The sequence below is a fragment of the Oncorhynchus tshawytscha genome, linkage group LG18 (assembly GCF_018296145.1).
Source record: "Oncorhynchus tshawytscha isolate Ot180627B linkage group LG18, Otsh_v2.0, whole genome shotgun sequence".
In the NCBI taxonomy this organism is placed as follows: Eukaryota; Metazoa; Chordata; class Actinopteri; order Salmoniformes; family Salmonidae; genus Oncorhynchus; species Oncorhynchus tshawytscha.
The window spans coordinates 22,446,265-22,463,157 of record NC_056446.1 but is presented as its reverse complement, the minus strand read 5'-3'; the positions used below and the strand labels follow the sequence as shown (position 1 = coordinate 22,463,157).

The window sequence follows — 16,893 nt, the reverse complement described above, 5'->3', positions numbered from 1 at the left end:
TAATGATTGCTTTGAAATGCTTGCAGTTAGCCACTGATTCCTTCCAAACCACTCATTGTTGAATTTGAGATTTCCAACTTGTTGTGTAATGTTTATGTCCAATGGTCGATGAACACCGCTATGTTTTATCTATAATTTCTCTACATTATTTCTCTTCATATGACAAGAATTTAAAAGGATTTACCAGTAGGTTGTCAACGTGATTCATGATGACTTCTAGCTAACATTTTGAAAGTATGATGTTGACATGATCAGTCTAATCAAAGCTACAGTAGATACTGTATAATGTGATTTTACATAATTTTATCTGTGGCCAATGACCTTGAGCCTTCTTGGGTGGGCACTTCTAATATCACTCTATGGCAGCACCCAAGGGGCAACAATTTTTTTAGCTCTACCCTTAGACTTGGTGGTGATTTAGTGTCCCCATGAGTGACAGAACACTGAACCAATCACGATGCAGCGAGCTAGGCTGAAACACCTGCATTATGAAGCTGCCTTACTCAAGAAAACTAAAAAGACAGAATGTTTATATGCAGCTTTATTAACTCAATGATATGTACTTTTCTTTGACATTGTTTGCAAACTGATATGTGACACGTATTAATTCTAAAATAACATGCAAAACAGGCAAGCCCAATTCTTTTAACAAAACATTTATTTTATTATTATTTTTGCAAAAAATGTTGGGTTCAAACAGGTGCCCTGAATGAAGGGCCGCCACTGCCCCACCCCTAGCTTCATGTCCACATCCCAGCTCCTCCCTTCCCCTAACCCTTTTTATGGGCTCCCGAGTGGCTCAGTGTTCTAAGACAGTCTCAGTACAAGAGGTGTCATTGCAGTACCTGGTTCAAATCCAGACTGCATTACATCCGGCCGTGATAGGGTAGGCCGTCATTGTAAATAAGAATTTGTTCTTAACTGACTTGCCTAGTTAAATAAAGGTTAAAAAAAAAAAAACCTTAGCTTCATGTCCACATCCCCAGCCTGGTCTCACAGATGTAATGTTTTGTATTTTATAGTATATTTTTGCAAACGCGTAACATAAATTCAGCAAAAAAAGTAACAACCCTTTTTCAGGACCCTGTCTTTCAAAGATAATTAGTAAAAAACCAAGTAACTTCAAAGATGTTCATTGTATAGGGTTTAAATACTGTTTCCCATGCTTGTTCAATGAAACATAAACAATTAATGAACATGCACATGTGGAACGTTCGTTAAGACACTAACTAATTAAGGTCACAGTTTTGAAAACTTAGGACACTAAAGAGGCCTTTCTACTGACTCTGAAAAACACCAAAAGAAGGATGCCCAGGGTCCTTGCTCATCGGCGTGAACATGCCTTAGGCACTTTGCAAGGAGGCATGAGGACTGCAGATGTGGCCAGGGCAATACATTTCAATGTCCGTACTGTGAGACGCCTAAGACAGCGCTACAGGGAGACAGGACGAACAGCTGATTGTCCTCGCAGTGGCAGATCACGTGTAGCAATACCTGCACAGGATTGGTACATGCGAACATCATACCTGCGGGACAGGTACAGGATGGCAACAACAACTGCCCGAGTTACACCAGGAACGCACAATCCCTCCATCAGTACTCAGACTTTCCCAAATAGGCTTGAGAGAGGCTGGACTGGGGACTTGTAGGCCTATAAAGCAGGTCCTCACAAGACATCACCGGCAACAACATCGCCTATGGGCACAAACCCACTGTCGCTGGACCAGACAGGACTGGCAAAAAACTTCACTGACGAGTTGCGGTTTTGTCTCACCAGGGGTGATGGTCGGATTCGCGTTTATCGTCGAAGGAATGAGTATTACACCGAGGCCCGTACTCTGGAGCGGGATTGATTTGGAGGTGGAGGGTCCGTCATGGTCTGGGGCGGTGTGTCACAGCATCATCGGACTGAGCTTGTTGTCATAGTAGGCAATCTCAACGCCTTGCGTTACAGGGAAGATAACCTCCTCCCTCATGTGGTACCCTTCCAGCAGGCTCATCCTGACATGACCCTCCAGCATCACCAGCCATACCGCTCGTTCTGTGCGTGATTTCCTGCAAGACAGGAATGTCAGTGTTCTGCCATGGCCAGCGAAGAGCCCGGATCTCAATCACATTGAGCTGGTCTGGGACCTGTTGGATCGGAGGGTGAGGGCTAGGGCCATTCCCCCTAGAAATGTCCGGGAACTTGCCGGTGCCTAGGTGGAAGAGTGGGGTAACATCTCACAGCAAGAACTGGCAAATCTGGTGCAGTCCATGAGGAGGAGATACTTTTGATTTTGACCCTCCCTTTGTTAAGGGACACATTATTCCATTTCTGTTAGTCACATGTCTGTGGAACTTGTTCAGTTTATGTCTCAGTTGTTGAATCTTGTTATGTTCATACAAATATTTACACATGTTAAGTTTTCTGAAAATAAACGCAATTGACAGTGAGAGGACGTTTCTTTTTTTGTTGAGTTTATAATATGAATTGTAATTCGTAACATATAAGAAATGGGTGATGGATATCCACAAATTAATACATAGAGACAAAAATATAACATAATACTAAATGGAGTGTTACGTATTTACGTACAGAATAAAACGAAATGTTCTGAGACCAGGATGACGTCCCAGCTCATCCCTACCCCTAACCCTAGATTCATGTCCACATCCCAGCTCATCCCTAACCTTACCTCTAACCCTAGCTTCATGTCCACATCCCAGCTCATCCCTAATCCTATTTTCACAGCATCTCCCTCCCTCCCTCCCTCCCTCCCTCCCTCCCTCCCTCCCTCCCTCCCTCCCTCCCTCCCTCCCTCCCTCCCTCCCTCCCTCTCCCTCAGGGGAATCCTCTAAGGTGGATTATGGGGATAACATGTCCACTGTGTTACAGCCACACTGCTCTAAATCACTCTTTCACATAGAGAGATAGAGAGAAAGAGAGGTGGAGATTGGAGGAGAGAAGGAACGACGGAGACGGAGAGGAATGGGGAGGGTCTTACGACCAGGATGGTGTAAGGACAGGGGTGAGAGACTGGCCAGGAGAGAGGTAAAGAAATACCAAACTTCTTTGTTTACAGCAGCTCTGTATCTAACTCTGTACATGCACAGGGGGGTTCTATACTGGGTTTGTTGTTGGGTTTTATTGTGTTGTGTGAATAAATAGAGTGATTAAATAGTATGTTGTTTTGGAGGGGGATTTGAGATACATTGGCTTATGTATTTGTGTGTCAGTAAATGCTACTCAGTTATTTGAAAACATGTATATCAGTTATGATGCAATTCAACTATTACAACATGGTAGGTTCACCTAGTATTCATTTCAGTGCTCAGAGTTCACAACCTATTAATCACGCTATTAGAGCAGGTCAAAGGTTGTGGTTGGGAGGTGGGCATTGGTGTGAGCTATGAATATGCCAGACATTAGTGTCTGGACTACGATGGGGCGCCAGGTAACCTATTGGTTAAGAGCTGAAATATCGCTGGTTTGAATCCCTGAGCTGCCTAGGTATAAAAATCTGTTCATGTGCCCTTGAGCAAGGCACTTAACCCTAGTTGCTCTGCATAAGAACGTCTGATAAGTAATGTAATGATGATCTGGTGGTACATATAGGCCTACCAGTGTGCAGTGATTTTATAGTACTAAAGCTTTTTTTGCCCATCCTACAGAGAGAAAGCTAAACCTGAACCTGAACCTGCCAGTCTCCAGAGCCAGACAGACCACTCTCTCTGACCAAGCTAGGACGTTCCAACCAGAGGAGAACAATGGCCTTCCTACCCCCTCACTGTACCCCCCTCTTGGGCTTGTGGCTGGCTCTGTATGTCCTCCTGGTCCGGGAGGTCCATGGAGAAGACCCCACTAGTCATCAGATTGGCGGTGGTGGCGGGGGCTCCCAGTGCGGGGACTACAGTAACCAGGTGATGGAGGATGGGATGTGCCGTCTGGTGGCCACCCTGCCCCAGACCGAGGACCAGCGCTGTCCAGACATGTTCCGTTGCACAGACGAAGTCTCCTATTGGCTGCATGAGAACGAGGAGAGGAAACAGCAGATTCTGTCGCTGAGGGAGACCATCTCAGAGCTTCAGGAGGAGCTGAGGAACCACAGGCACCGCGTCAAGGTTCTGGAGCTGCAGGTGGGTTCTAGAGATAGAACTGGAGGAATAGGCTAATGGTGTAGAGAAATAGATGGCGTTCAAATTCTAGAACTAGAGTTCAGGGAAAAACAAGTAGGCCAGAGTTATAAAGCTTCATGGAAATAAAAGTTCAATGACTGAGATACAGTGCTCTAGTTTCTGTATGAGTCTGTAAGGCTGGAGGTGAGCCACTGCTTCAGACTCAGAGCAGGACATGTGCCAGTGGTCTAGAACTGCAGGTGACCAACTGTTCTTGAGATACTGCTATGGTTACTTTACATTAAACTGAATGCTAAAAGCCTCCGGAACACACTCTAACCCTACGTCATAAAGGAGGACTTCAGCCAACTAACACACATACTGTAGACACACACATACACACTGACACCTGTCTCTGTTACTCCCCCTACGCCGTGGCAGCCGGTAGTGTACGGTATCTCCCCAGGTGTCCCTCCCTCCTAGCAAGTCCTTGACCCTGGCGCTAAGGGGATTAGCCCTGGGTACTCTGGCCTGGCTCTCCTGGCCCTCCTCCACCACGTGCTGCCTCGTGTGTCTGTGGCACTGGGACTCAGCCCTTTGGCTAACCATGGCTTTTACCTGGTCTGGGACGAAAGGGGGGTAGTGCCACTTGGATGTGGTTTGGGATATGGGCTGGGAATATAGCACCTGTAGTTGGGATGGTTGGGGTTAGTGTGGTGGTTCATTTCTTTACTATCAAATGAGGAGACAACCTTATCACACAAGTCAGAGTTATACTTAAACTAAATCTTTAATCACTTATTAATAATGGAGCAGGTCAATACAACTCACACATATAAAGTGAATCGATTGAGGGCTCTACGATAATGATGGCTGGTCATCGAATCACCCTCAGATGACTCGTTGAGAGCCCTGAGACAAAAGTACAAAGGTCTTTTATAGCTAAGATACACCCCTTTCAACCTACATGATGAACAACAGATATTAAATAGAGTGGGTCACAAGGTTAAGATTTGTATGAAAGATACTTATAATTCACAGCCGACAGTATCTGCTGTAAAAACAGTTATCTTTGTGTAGAGACCAGTGTCTGGCACTGGGGTCATCTCTCCTTGGTACCATATAGAACAGAAACATAAACTCATGCTCTGGAATGCGGTCTCTTCAGGTTTTATCACCCAAAAGACATCATAAATCTCCTGTCAGTGTTATCTCCCAGAGGCCCATCCTCAGTAGAACACACACACAATAGTTATAAAAATCCTCTATTCGGTTATATAAAACAACCATTTGATGCAATAAAATTATTATAACATAATCTTGTAATTTCCACCATGATAGGTGGTTGAATCCCCTCTGTCTGTCTGTCTGTCTCTGTCATTTCCCTTATCCATTTTACTCCTTTCTCTCTCTGCAAATCTCTTTTTCTGGGGTCATTCAGTATATTGCCCCACTATTATATCCCAATACTTCTCACATTACTGGAGAAAAGGGCATAGCAGTTACTGCATAGCAGACTTTTCTTAGCATGTACAGAACATCTTTGTTTATGAAAATGTACTTATATATATTTATTAGATATTTTCAAGGATGAAATCTCTTGAGAGGCACCAACTCGTGTCCAAAAGAAAAAAAAAATGAAACAAACAAACAATACTTAACAACGAGAATAATATGGCAACTACGGTCTAAAAATAATAAAAATGAAATAATAACAAACTAAAAAGTACATTAACAGCATAAAACAGTTAATAGGCCTACAACTAATACCACGACTGCTAACACTACTAATACAACTAATACAACTACTGCTAACACTACTAATACAACTACTACCACTACTGCTAACACTACTAATACAACTAATACAACTACTGCTAACACTACTAATACAACTACTACCACTACTGCTAACACTACTAATACAACTACTGCCACTACTGATACAACTAATACAACTACTGCTAACACTACTAATACAACTAATAAAATCTACTGCTAACACTACTAATACAACTAATAAAATCTACTGCTAACACTACTAATACAACTAATAAAATCTACTGCTAACACTACTAATACAACTAATAAAATCTACTGCTAACACTACTAATACAACTAATAAAATCTACTGCTAACACTACTAATACAACTAATAAAATCTACTGCTAACACTACTAATACAACTAATACCACTACTGCTAACACTACTAATACAACTAATACAACTACTGCTAACACTACTAATACAACTAATAAAATCTACTGCTAACACTACTAATACAACTAATACAACTACTGCTAACACTACTAATACAACTAATACAACTACTGCTAACACTACTAATACAACTAATACAACTACTGCTAACACTACTAATACAACTAATACAACTACTGCTAACACTACTAATACAACTAATACCACTACTGCTAACACTACTAATACAACTAATACAACTACTGCTAACACTACTAATACAACTACTACCACTACTGCTAACACTACTAATACAACTAATAAAATCTACTGCTAACACTACTAATACAACTAATACAACTACTGCTAACACTACTAATACAACTAATAAAATCTACTGCTAACACTACTAATACAACTAATAAAATCTACTGCTAACACTACTAATACAACTAATAAAATCTACTGCTAACACTACTAATACAACTAATACAACTACTGCTAACACTACTAATACAACTAATACAACTACTGCTAACACTACTAATACAACTAATACAAACTCTACTGCTAACACTACTAATACAACTAATACAACTACTGCTAACACTACTAATACAACTACTACTGCTACTACTAATACAACTAATACACTACTAACACAACTAATACCACTACTGCTAACACTACTAATACAACTAATACCACTACTGCTAACACTACTAATACAACTAATACCACTACTGCTAACACTACTAATACAACTAATACAACTACTGCTAACACTACTAATACAACTAATACCACTACTGCTAACACTACTAATACAACTAATACAACTACTGCTAACACTACTAATACAACTAATAAAATCTACTGCTAACACTACTAATACAACTACTGCTAACACTACTAATACAACTACTGCTAACACTACTAATACAACTAATAAAATCTACTGCTAACACTACTAATACAACTAATACCACTACTGCTGACACTACTAATACAACTAATACCACTACTGCTAACACTACTAATACAACTAATAAAATCTACTGCTAACACTACTAATACAACTAATACCACTACTGCTAACACTACTAATACAACTAATACAACTACTGCTAACACTACTAATACAACTAATACCACTACTGCTAACACTACTAATACAACTACTGCTAAATACAACTAATACTGCTAACACTACTAATACAACTAATACCACTACTGCTAACACTACTAATACAACTAATACCAACTACTGCTAACACTACTAATACAACTAATACACACTACTAACTACTAATACAAATACTGCTAACACTACTAATACAACTAATACCACTACTGCTAACACTACTAATACAACTAATACAACTACTGCTAACACTACTAATACAACTAATAAAATCTACTGCTAACACTACTAATACAACTAATACAACTACTGCTAACACTACTAATACAACTAATACCACTACTGCTAACACTACTAATACAACTAATAAAATCTACTGCTAACACTACTAATACAACTAATACCACTACTGCTAACACTACTAATACAACTAATACCACTACTGCTAACACTACTAATACAACTAATAAAATCTACTGCTAACACTACTAATACAACTAATAAAATCTACTGCTAACACTACTAATACAACTAATACCACTACTGCTAACACTACTAATACAACTAATACAACTACTGCTAACACTAATACAACTACAACACTACTAATAACTAATACAACTACTGCTAACACTACTAATACAACTAAACACTACTAATACAACTAATAAAACTGCTAACACTACTAATACAACTAATACAACTACTGCTAACACTACTAATACAACTAATACTAATACAACTAATAACACTACTAATACAACTAATACTACTAAACACTACTAATACAACTAATACAACTACTGCTAACACTACTAATACAACTAATACAACTACTGCTAACACTACTAATACAACTAATACAACTACTGCTAACACTACTAATACACTAATACTACTGCTAACACTACTAATACAACTAATACAACTACTGCTAACACTACTAATACAACTAATACCACTACTGCTAACACTACTAATACAACTAATACAACTACTGCTAACACTACTAATACAACTAATACCACTACTGCTAACACTACGAATACAACTAATACAATCTACTGCTAACACTACTAATACAACTAATACCACTACTGCTAACACTACTAATACAACTACTGCTAACACTACTAATACAACTAATACCACTACTGCTAACACTACTAATACAACTAATACCACTACTGCTAACACTACTAATACAACTAATACAACTACTGCTAACACTACTAATACAACTAATACAACTACTGCTAACACTACTAATACAACTAATACAACTACTGCTAACACTACTAATACAACTAATACAACTACTGCTAACACTACTAATACAACTAATACAACTACTGCTAACACTACTAATACAACTAATACAACTACTGCTAACACTACTAATACAACTAATACCACTACTGCTAACACTACTAATACAACTAATAAAATCTACTGCTAACACTACTAATACAACTAATACTAATCTACTGCTAACACTACTAATACAACTAATACAACTACTGCTAACACTACTAATACAACTAATAAAACTGCTAACACTACTAATACAACTAATACAACTACTGCTAACACTACTAATACAACTAATACAACTACTGCTAACACTACTAATACAACTAATACTGCTAACACTACTAATACAACTAATACCACTACTGCTAACACTACTAATACAACTAATACAACTACTGCTAACACTACTAAACTAATACAACTACAACTAATACAACTACTGCTAACACTACTAATACAACTAATAAAATCTACTGCACTACTAATACACTAATACAACTACTACTAACACTACTAATACAACTAATACTACTGCTAACACTACTAATACAACTAATACAACTACTGCTAACACTACTAATACAACTAATACAACTACTGCTAACACTACTAATACAACTAATACAACTACTGCTAACACTACTAATACTGCTAACACTACTAATACAACTACTGCTAACACTACTAATACAACTAATACAACTACTGCTAACACTACTAATACAACTAATACTACTGCTAACACTACTAATACAACTAATACAACTACTGCTAACACTACTAATACAACTAATACAACTACTGCTAACACTACTAATACAACTAATACAACTACTAACACTACTAACACTACTAATACAACTACTGCTAACACTACTAATACAACTAATACAACTACTGCTAACACTACTACAACTAATACAACTACTGCTAACACTACTAATACAACTAATACAACTACTGCTAACACTACTAATACAACTAATACCACTACTGCTAACACTACTAATACAACTAATAAAAACACTACTAACACTACTAATACAACTACTAAAATCTAACACTACTAATACAACTAATACAACTACTGCTAACACTACTAATACTAACACTAACACTATACAACTAATAAAACTACTGCTAACACTACTAATACAACTAATACCACTACTGCTAACACTACTAATACAACTAATAACACTACTACAACTAACAACACTAATACAACTAATACAACTACTGCTAACACTACTAATACAACTAAACACTACTAATACAACTGCTAACACTACTAATACAACTAATACAACTACTGCTAACACTACTAATACAACTAATACAACTACTGCTAACACTACTAATACAACTAACTAATACTAACACTACTAATACACTACTGCTAACACTACTAATACAACTAATAAAATCTACTGCTAACACTACTAATACAACTAATAAACTACTAATACAACTAATGCTAACACTACTAATACAACTAATAAAACTACTGCTAACACTACTAATACAACTAATACTAATACAACTACTGCTAACACTACTAATACAACTAATACAACTACTGCTAACACTACTAAACAACTACTGCTAACACTACTAATACAACTAATACAACTACTGCTAACACTACTAATACAACTAATAAAACTACTGCTAACACTACTAATACAACTAATAAAATCTACTGCTAACACTACTAATACAACTAATACAACTACTGCTAACACTACTAATACAACTACTGCTAACACTACTAATACAACTAATACAACTACTGCTAACACTACTAATACAACTAATACAACTACTGCTAACACTACTAATACAACTAATACAACTACTGCTAACACTACTAATACAACTACTGCTAACACTACTAATACAACTAATACAACTACTGCTAACACTACTAATACAACTACTGCTAACACTACTAATACAACTAATACAACTACTGCTAACACTACTAATACAACTAATACAACTACTGCTAACACTACTAATACAACTAATACAAACTACTGCTAACACTACTAATATCACTACTGCTAACACTACTAATACAACTAATAAAAACTACTGCTAACACTACTAATACAACTACTGCTAACACTACTAATACAACTAATACAACTAATACAACTACTGCTAACACTACTAATACAACTAATAAAAACTACTGCTAACACTACTAATACAACTAATACAAACTACTGCTAACACTACTAATACAACTAATACAACTACTGCTAACACTACTAATACAACTAATAAAAACTACTGCTAACACTACTAATACAACTAATAAAAACTACTGCTAACACTACTAATGCAACTACTGCTAACACTACTAATACAACTACTGTTAACACTACTAATACAACTACTGCTAACACTACGAATACAACTAATAAAACTACTGCTAACACTACTAATACAACTAATAAAATCTACTGCTAACACTACTAATACAACTAATACAACTACTGCTAACACTACTAATAAAACAACTACTGCTAACACTACTAATACAACTAATAAACTACTGCTAACACTACTAATACAACTAATACTAACACTACTAATACTACTAATACAACTACTACTAACACTACTAATACAACTAATACAACTACTGCTAACACTACTAATACAACTAATACAACTACTGCTAACACTACTAATACAACTAATACAACTACTGCTAACACTACTAATACAACTAATACAACTACTGCTAACACTACTAATACAACTAATACAACTACTGCTAACACTACTAATACAACTACAACTACTGCTAACACTAATACAACTAATAACACTACTGCTAACACTACTAATACAACTAATACAACTGCTAACACTACTAATACAACTAATACACTACTAATACAACTAATACAACTACTGCTAACACTACTAATACAACTAATACAACTACTGCTAACACTACTAATACAACTAATACAACTACTGCTAACACTACTAATACAACTAATACAACTACTGCTAACACTACTAATACAACTAATACCACTACTGCTAACACTACTAATACAACTAATAAAATCTACTGCTAACACTACTAATACAACTAATACCACTACTGCTAACACTACTAATACAACTACTGCTAACACTACTAATACAACTAATACAACTACTGCTAACACTACTAATACAACTAATACAACTACTGCTAACACTACTAATACAACTAATACAACTACTGCTAACACTACTAATACAACTAATACAACTACTGCTAACACTACTAATACAACTACTGCTAACACTACTAATACAACTACTGCTAACACTACTAATACAACTAATACAAATCTACTGCTAACACTACTAATACAACTACTGCTAACACTACTAATACAACTAATACAACTACTAACTAATACAACTAATACAACTACTACTAACACTACTAATACAACTAATACAACTACTGCTAACACTACTAATACAACTAATACAACTACTGCTAACACTACTAATACAACTAATACAACTACTGCTAACACTACTAATACAACTAATACAACTACTGCTAACACTACTAATACAACTAATACAACTACTGCTAACACTACTAATACAACTAATAACAACTAACTAACACTACTAATACAACTAATACAACTACTGCTAACACTACTAATACAACTAATACAACTACTGCTAACACTGCTAACACTACTAATACAACTAATACCACTACTACTAACACTACTAATACAACTACTGCTAACACTACTAATACAACTACTAAAAACTACTGCTAACACTACTAATACAACTAATACAACTACTGCTACACTACTAATACAACTAATACAACTACTGCTAACACTACTAATACAACTAATACAATCTACTGCTAACACTACTAATACAACTAATACAACTAACTACTGCTAACACTACTAATACAACTAATACAACTACTGCTAACACTACTACAACTAATACAACTACTGCTAACACTACTAATACAACTAATACAACTACTGCTAACACTACTAATACAACTAATACAACTACTGCTAACACTACTAATACAACTAATACTACTGCTAACACTACTAATACAACTAATACAACTACTGCTAACACTACTAATACAACTAATACAACTACTGCTAACACTACTAATACAACTACTGCTAACACTACTAATACAACTAATACAACTACTGCTAACACTACTAATACAACTAATACAACTACTGCTAACACTACTAATACAACTACTGCTAACACTACTAATACAACTACTGCTAACACTACTAATACAACTACTGCTAACACTACTAATACAACTAATAAAAACTACTGCTAACACTACTAATAAAAACTACTGCTAACACCACTAATACAACTAATACAACTACTGCTAACACTACTAATACAACTAATAAAATCTACTGCTAACACTACTAATACAACTACTACTAATACAACTAATACAACTACTGCTAACACTACTAATACAACTAATAAAATCTACTGCTAACACTACTAATACAACTACTGCTAACACTACTAATATAACTACTGCTAACACTACTAATACAACTACTGCTAACACTACTAATACAACACTACTAATACAACTAATACTACTGCTAACACTACTAATACAACTAATACCACTACTGCTAACACTACTAATACAACTAATACCACTACTGCTAACACTACTAATACAACTAATAAAATCTACTGCTAACACTACTAATACAACTAAACACTACTAATACTACTGCTAACACTACTAATACAACTAATACAACTACTGCTAACACTACTAATACAACTAATACTACTGCTAACACTACTAATACAACTAATACAACTACTGCTAACACTACTAATACAACTAATACAACTACTGCTAACACTACTAATACAACTAATACAACTACTGCTAACACTACTAATACAACTAATAACACTACTAATACAACTAATAAAACTACTGCTAACACTACTAATACAACTAATACAACTACTGCTAACACTACTAATACAACTACTACTAACACTACTAATACTACTACTGCTAACACTACTAATACAACTAATACAACTACTGCTAACACTACTAATACAACTACTGCTAACACTACTAATACACACTACTAATACAACTACTACTAACACTACTAATACAACTAATACAACTACTGCTAACACTACTAATACAACTAATACAACTACTGCTAACACTACTAATACAACTAATACAACTACTGCTAACACTACTAATACAACTAATAACACTACTAATACAACTACTGCTAACACTACTAATACAACTAATACCACTACTGCTAACACTAAATACAACTACTGCTAACACTACTAATACAACTAATACTACTGCTAACACTACTAATACACTAACTACTGCTAACACTACTAATACAACTAATACAACTACTGCTAACACTACTAATACAACTAATACAACTACTGCTAACACTACTAATACAACTAATACAACTACTGCTAACACTACTAATACAACTAATACAACTACTGCTAACACTACTAATACAACTACTACTGCTAACACTACTAATACAACTAATACAACTACTGCTAACACTACTAATACAACTAATAACACTACTGCTAATACTACTAATACAACTACTGCTAACACTACTAATACAACTAATACCAACTACTGCTAACACTACTAATACAACTAATACACTAATACTACTGCTAACACTACTAATACAACTAATACAACTACTAACACTACTAATACAACTAATACAACTACTGCTAACACTACTAATACAACTAATACAACTACTGCTAACACTACTAATACAACTAATACTAATACTACTGCTAACACTACTAATACAACTAATACCACTACTGCTAACACTACTAATACTACTAATACAACTAATACAACTACTGCTAACACTACTAATACAACTAATACAACTACTGCTAACACTACTAATACAACTAATACAACTACTGCTAACACTACTAATACAACTAATACAACTACTGCTAACACTACTAATACAACTAATACAACTACTGCTAACACTACTAATACAACTACTGCTAACACTACTAATACAACTAATACAACTACTGCTAACACTACTAATACAACTACTGCTAACACTACTAATACAACTAATACAACTACTGCTAACACTACTAATACAACTAATACCACTACTGCTAACACTACTAATACAACTACTGCTAACACTACTAATACAACTAATACTAATACAACTAATACTACTGCTAACACTACTAATACAACTACTGCTAACACTACTAATACAACTACTACTGCTAACACTACTAATACAACTAATACCACTACTGCTAACACTACTAATACAACTAATACAACTACTGCTAACACTACTAATACAACTAATACAACTACTGCTAACACTACTAATACAACTAATACAACTACTGCTAACACTACTAATACAACTAATACAACTACTGCTAACACTACTAATACAACTAATAAAATCTACTGCTAACACTACTAATACAACTAATACAACTACTGCTAACACTACTAATACAACTAATAAAATCTACTGCTAACACTACTAATACAACTACTGCTAACACTACTAATACAACTACTGCTAACACTACTAATATAACTACTGCTAACACAACTAATACAACTAATAAAAACTACTGCTAACACTACGAATAAAAACTACTGCTAACACCACTAATACAACTAATACAACTACTGCTAACACTAATAATACAACTAATAAAATCTACTGCGAACACTACTAATACAACTAATACCACTACTGCTAACACTACTAATACAACTAATACCACTACTGCTAACACTACTAATACAACTAATACCACTACTGCTAACACTACTAATACAACTAATACCACTACTGCTAACACTACTAATACAACTAATACAACACTACTGCTAACACTACTAATACAACTAATACAACTACTGCTAACACTACTAACACAACTAATACAACTACTGCTAACACTACTAATACAACTAATACAACTACTGCTAACACTACTAATACAACTAATACAACTACTGCTAACACTACTAATACAACTAATAATACTGCTAACACAACTACTGCTAACACTACTAAACTACAACTACTAATACAACTAATACAACTACTGCTAACACTACTAATACAACTAAACACTACTAATACAACTACTGCTAACACTACTAATACAACTAATACAACTACTGCTAACACTACTAATACAACTAATACAACTACTGCTAACACTACTAATACAACTAATACAACTACTGCAACACTACTAATACAACTAATACAACTACTGCTAACACTACTAATACAACTAATACTACTGCTAACACTACTAATACAACTAATACAACTACTGCTAACACTACTAATACAACTAATACAACTACTGCTAACACTACTAATACAACTAATACTAATACTACTGCTAACACTACTAATACAACTAATACAACTACTGCTAACACTACTAATACAACTAATACCACTACTGCTAACACTACTAATACAACTAATACAACTACTGCTAACACTACTAATACAACTAATACAACTACTGCTAACACTACTAATACAACTAATACAACTACTGCTAACACTACTAATACAACTACAACTACTGCTAACACTACTAATACAACTAATACAACTACTGCTAACACTACTAATACAACTAATAATAAACTACTGCTAACACTACTAATACAACTAACAACTACTGCTAACACTACTAATACAACTAATACCATACAACTACTGCTAACACTACTAATACAACTAATACAACTACTGCTAACACTACTAATACAACTAATACAACTACTGCTAACACTACTAATACAACTAATACAACTACTGCTAACACTACTAATACAACTAATACTGCTAACACTACTAATAAACTACTACTAATACAACTAATACAACTACTGCTAACACTACTAATACAACTAATACAACTACTGCTAACACTACTAATACAACTAATACCACTACTGCTAACACTACTAATACAACTAATACCACTA

The 16,893-nt window shown here is 35.1% G+C and overlaps 1 protein-coding gene across 1 annotated transcript in view; it reads left to right on the top strand.

Annotated features, from left to right (window-relative positions):
* The first annotated feature begins 2,856 nt into the window (after positions 1-2,856).
* The window catches only part of si:ch211-203k16.3 (angiopoietin-related protein 7), a 40,989-nt gene continuing 26,952 nt past the window's right edge, over positions 2,857-16,893 (top strand). Inside the window, exons 1-2 of the mRNA XM_024405257.2 lie at positions 2,857-3,034; positions 3,655-4,119. Of these exons, the coding sequence (XP_024261025.1) occupies positions 3,751-4,119 (369 nt within the window). The 5' untranslated portion in view covers positions 2,857-3,034; positions 3,655-3,750. The remainder of the gene's footprint in view (positions 3,035-3,654; positions 4,120-16,893) is intronic.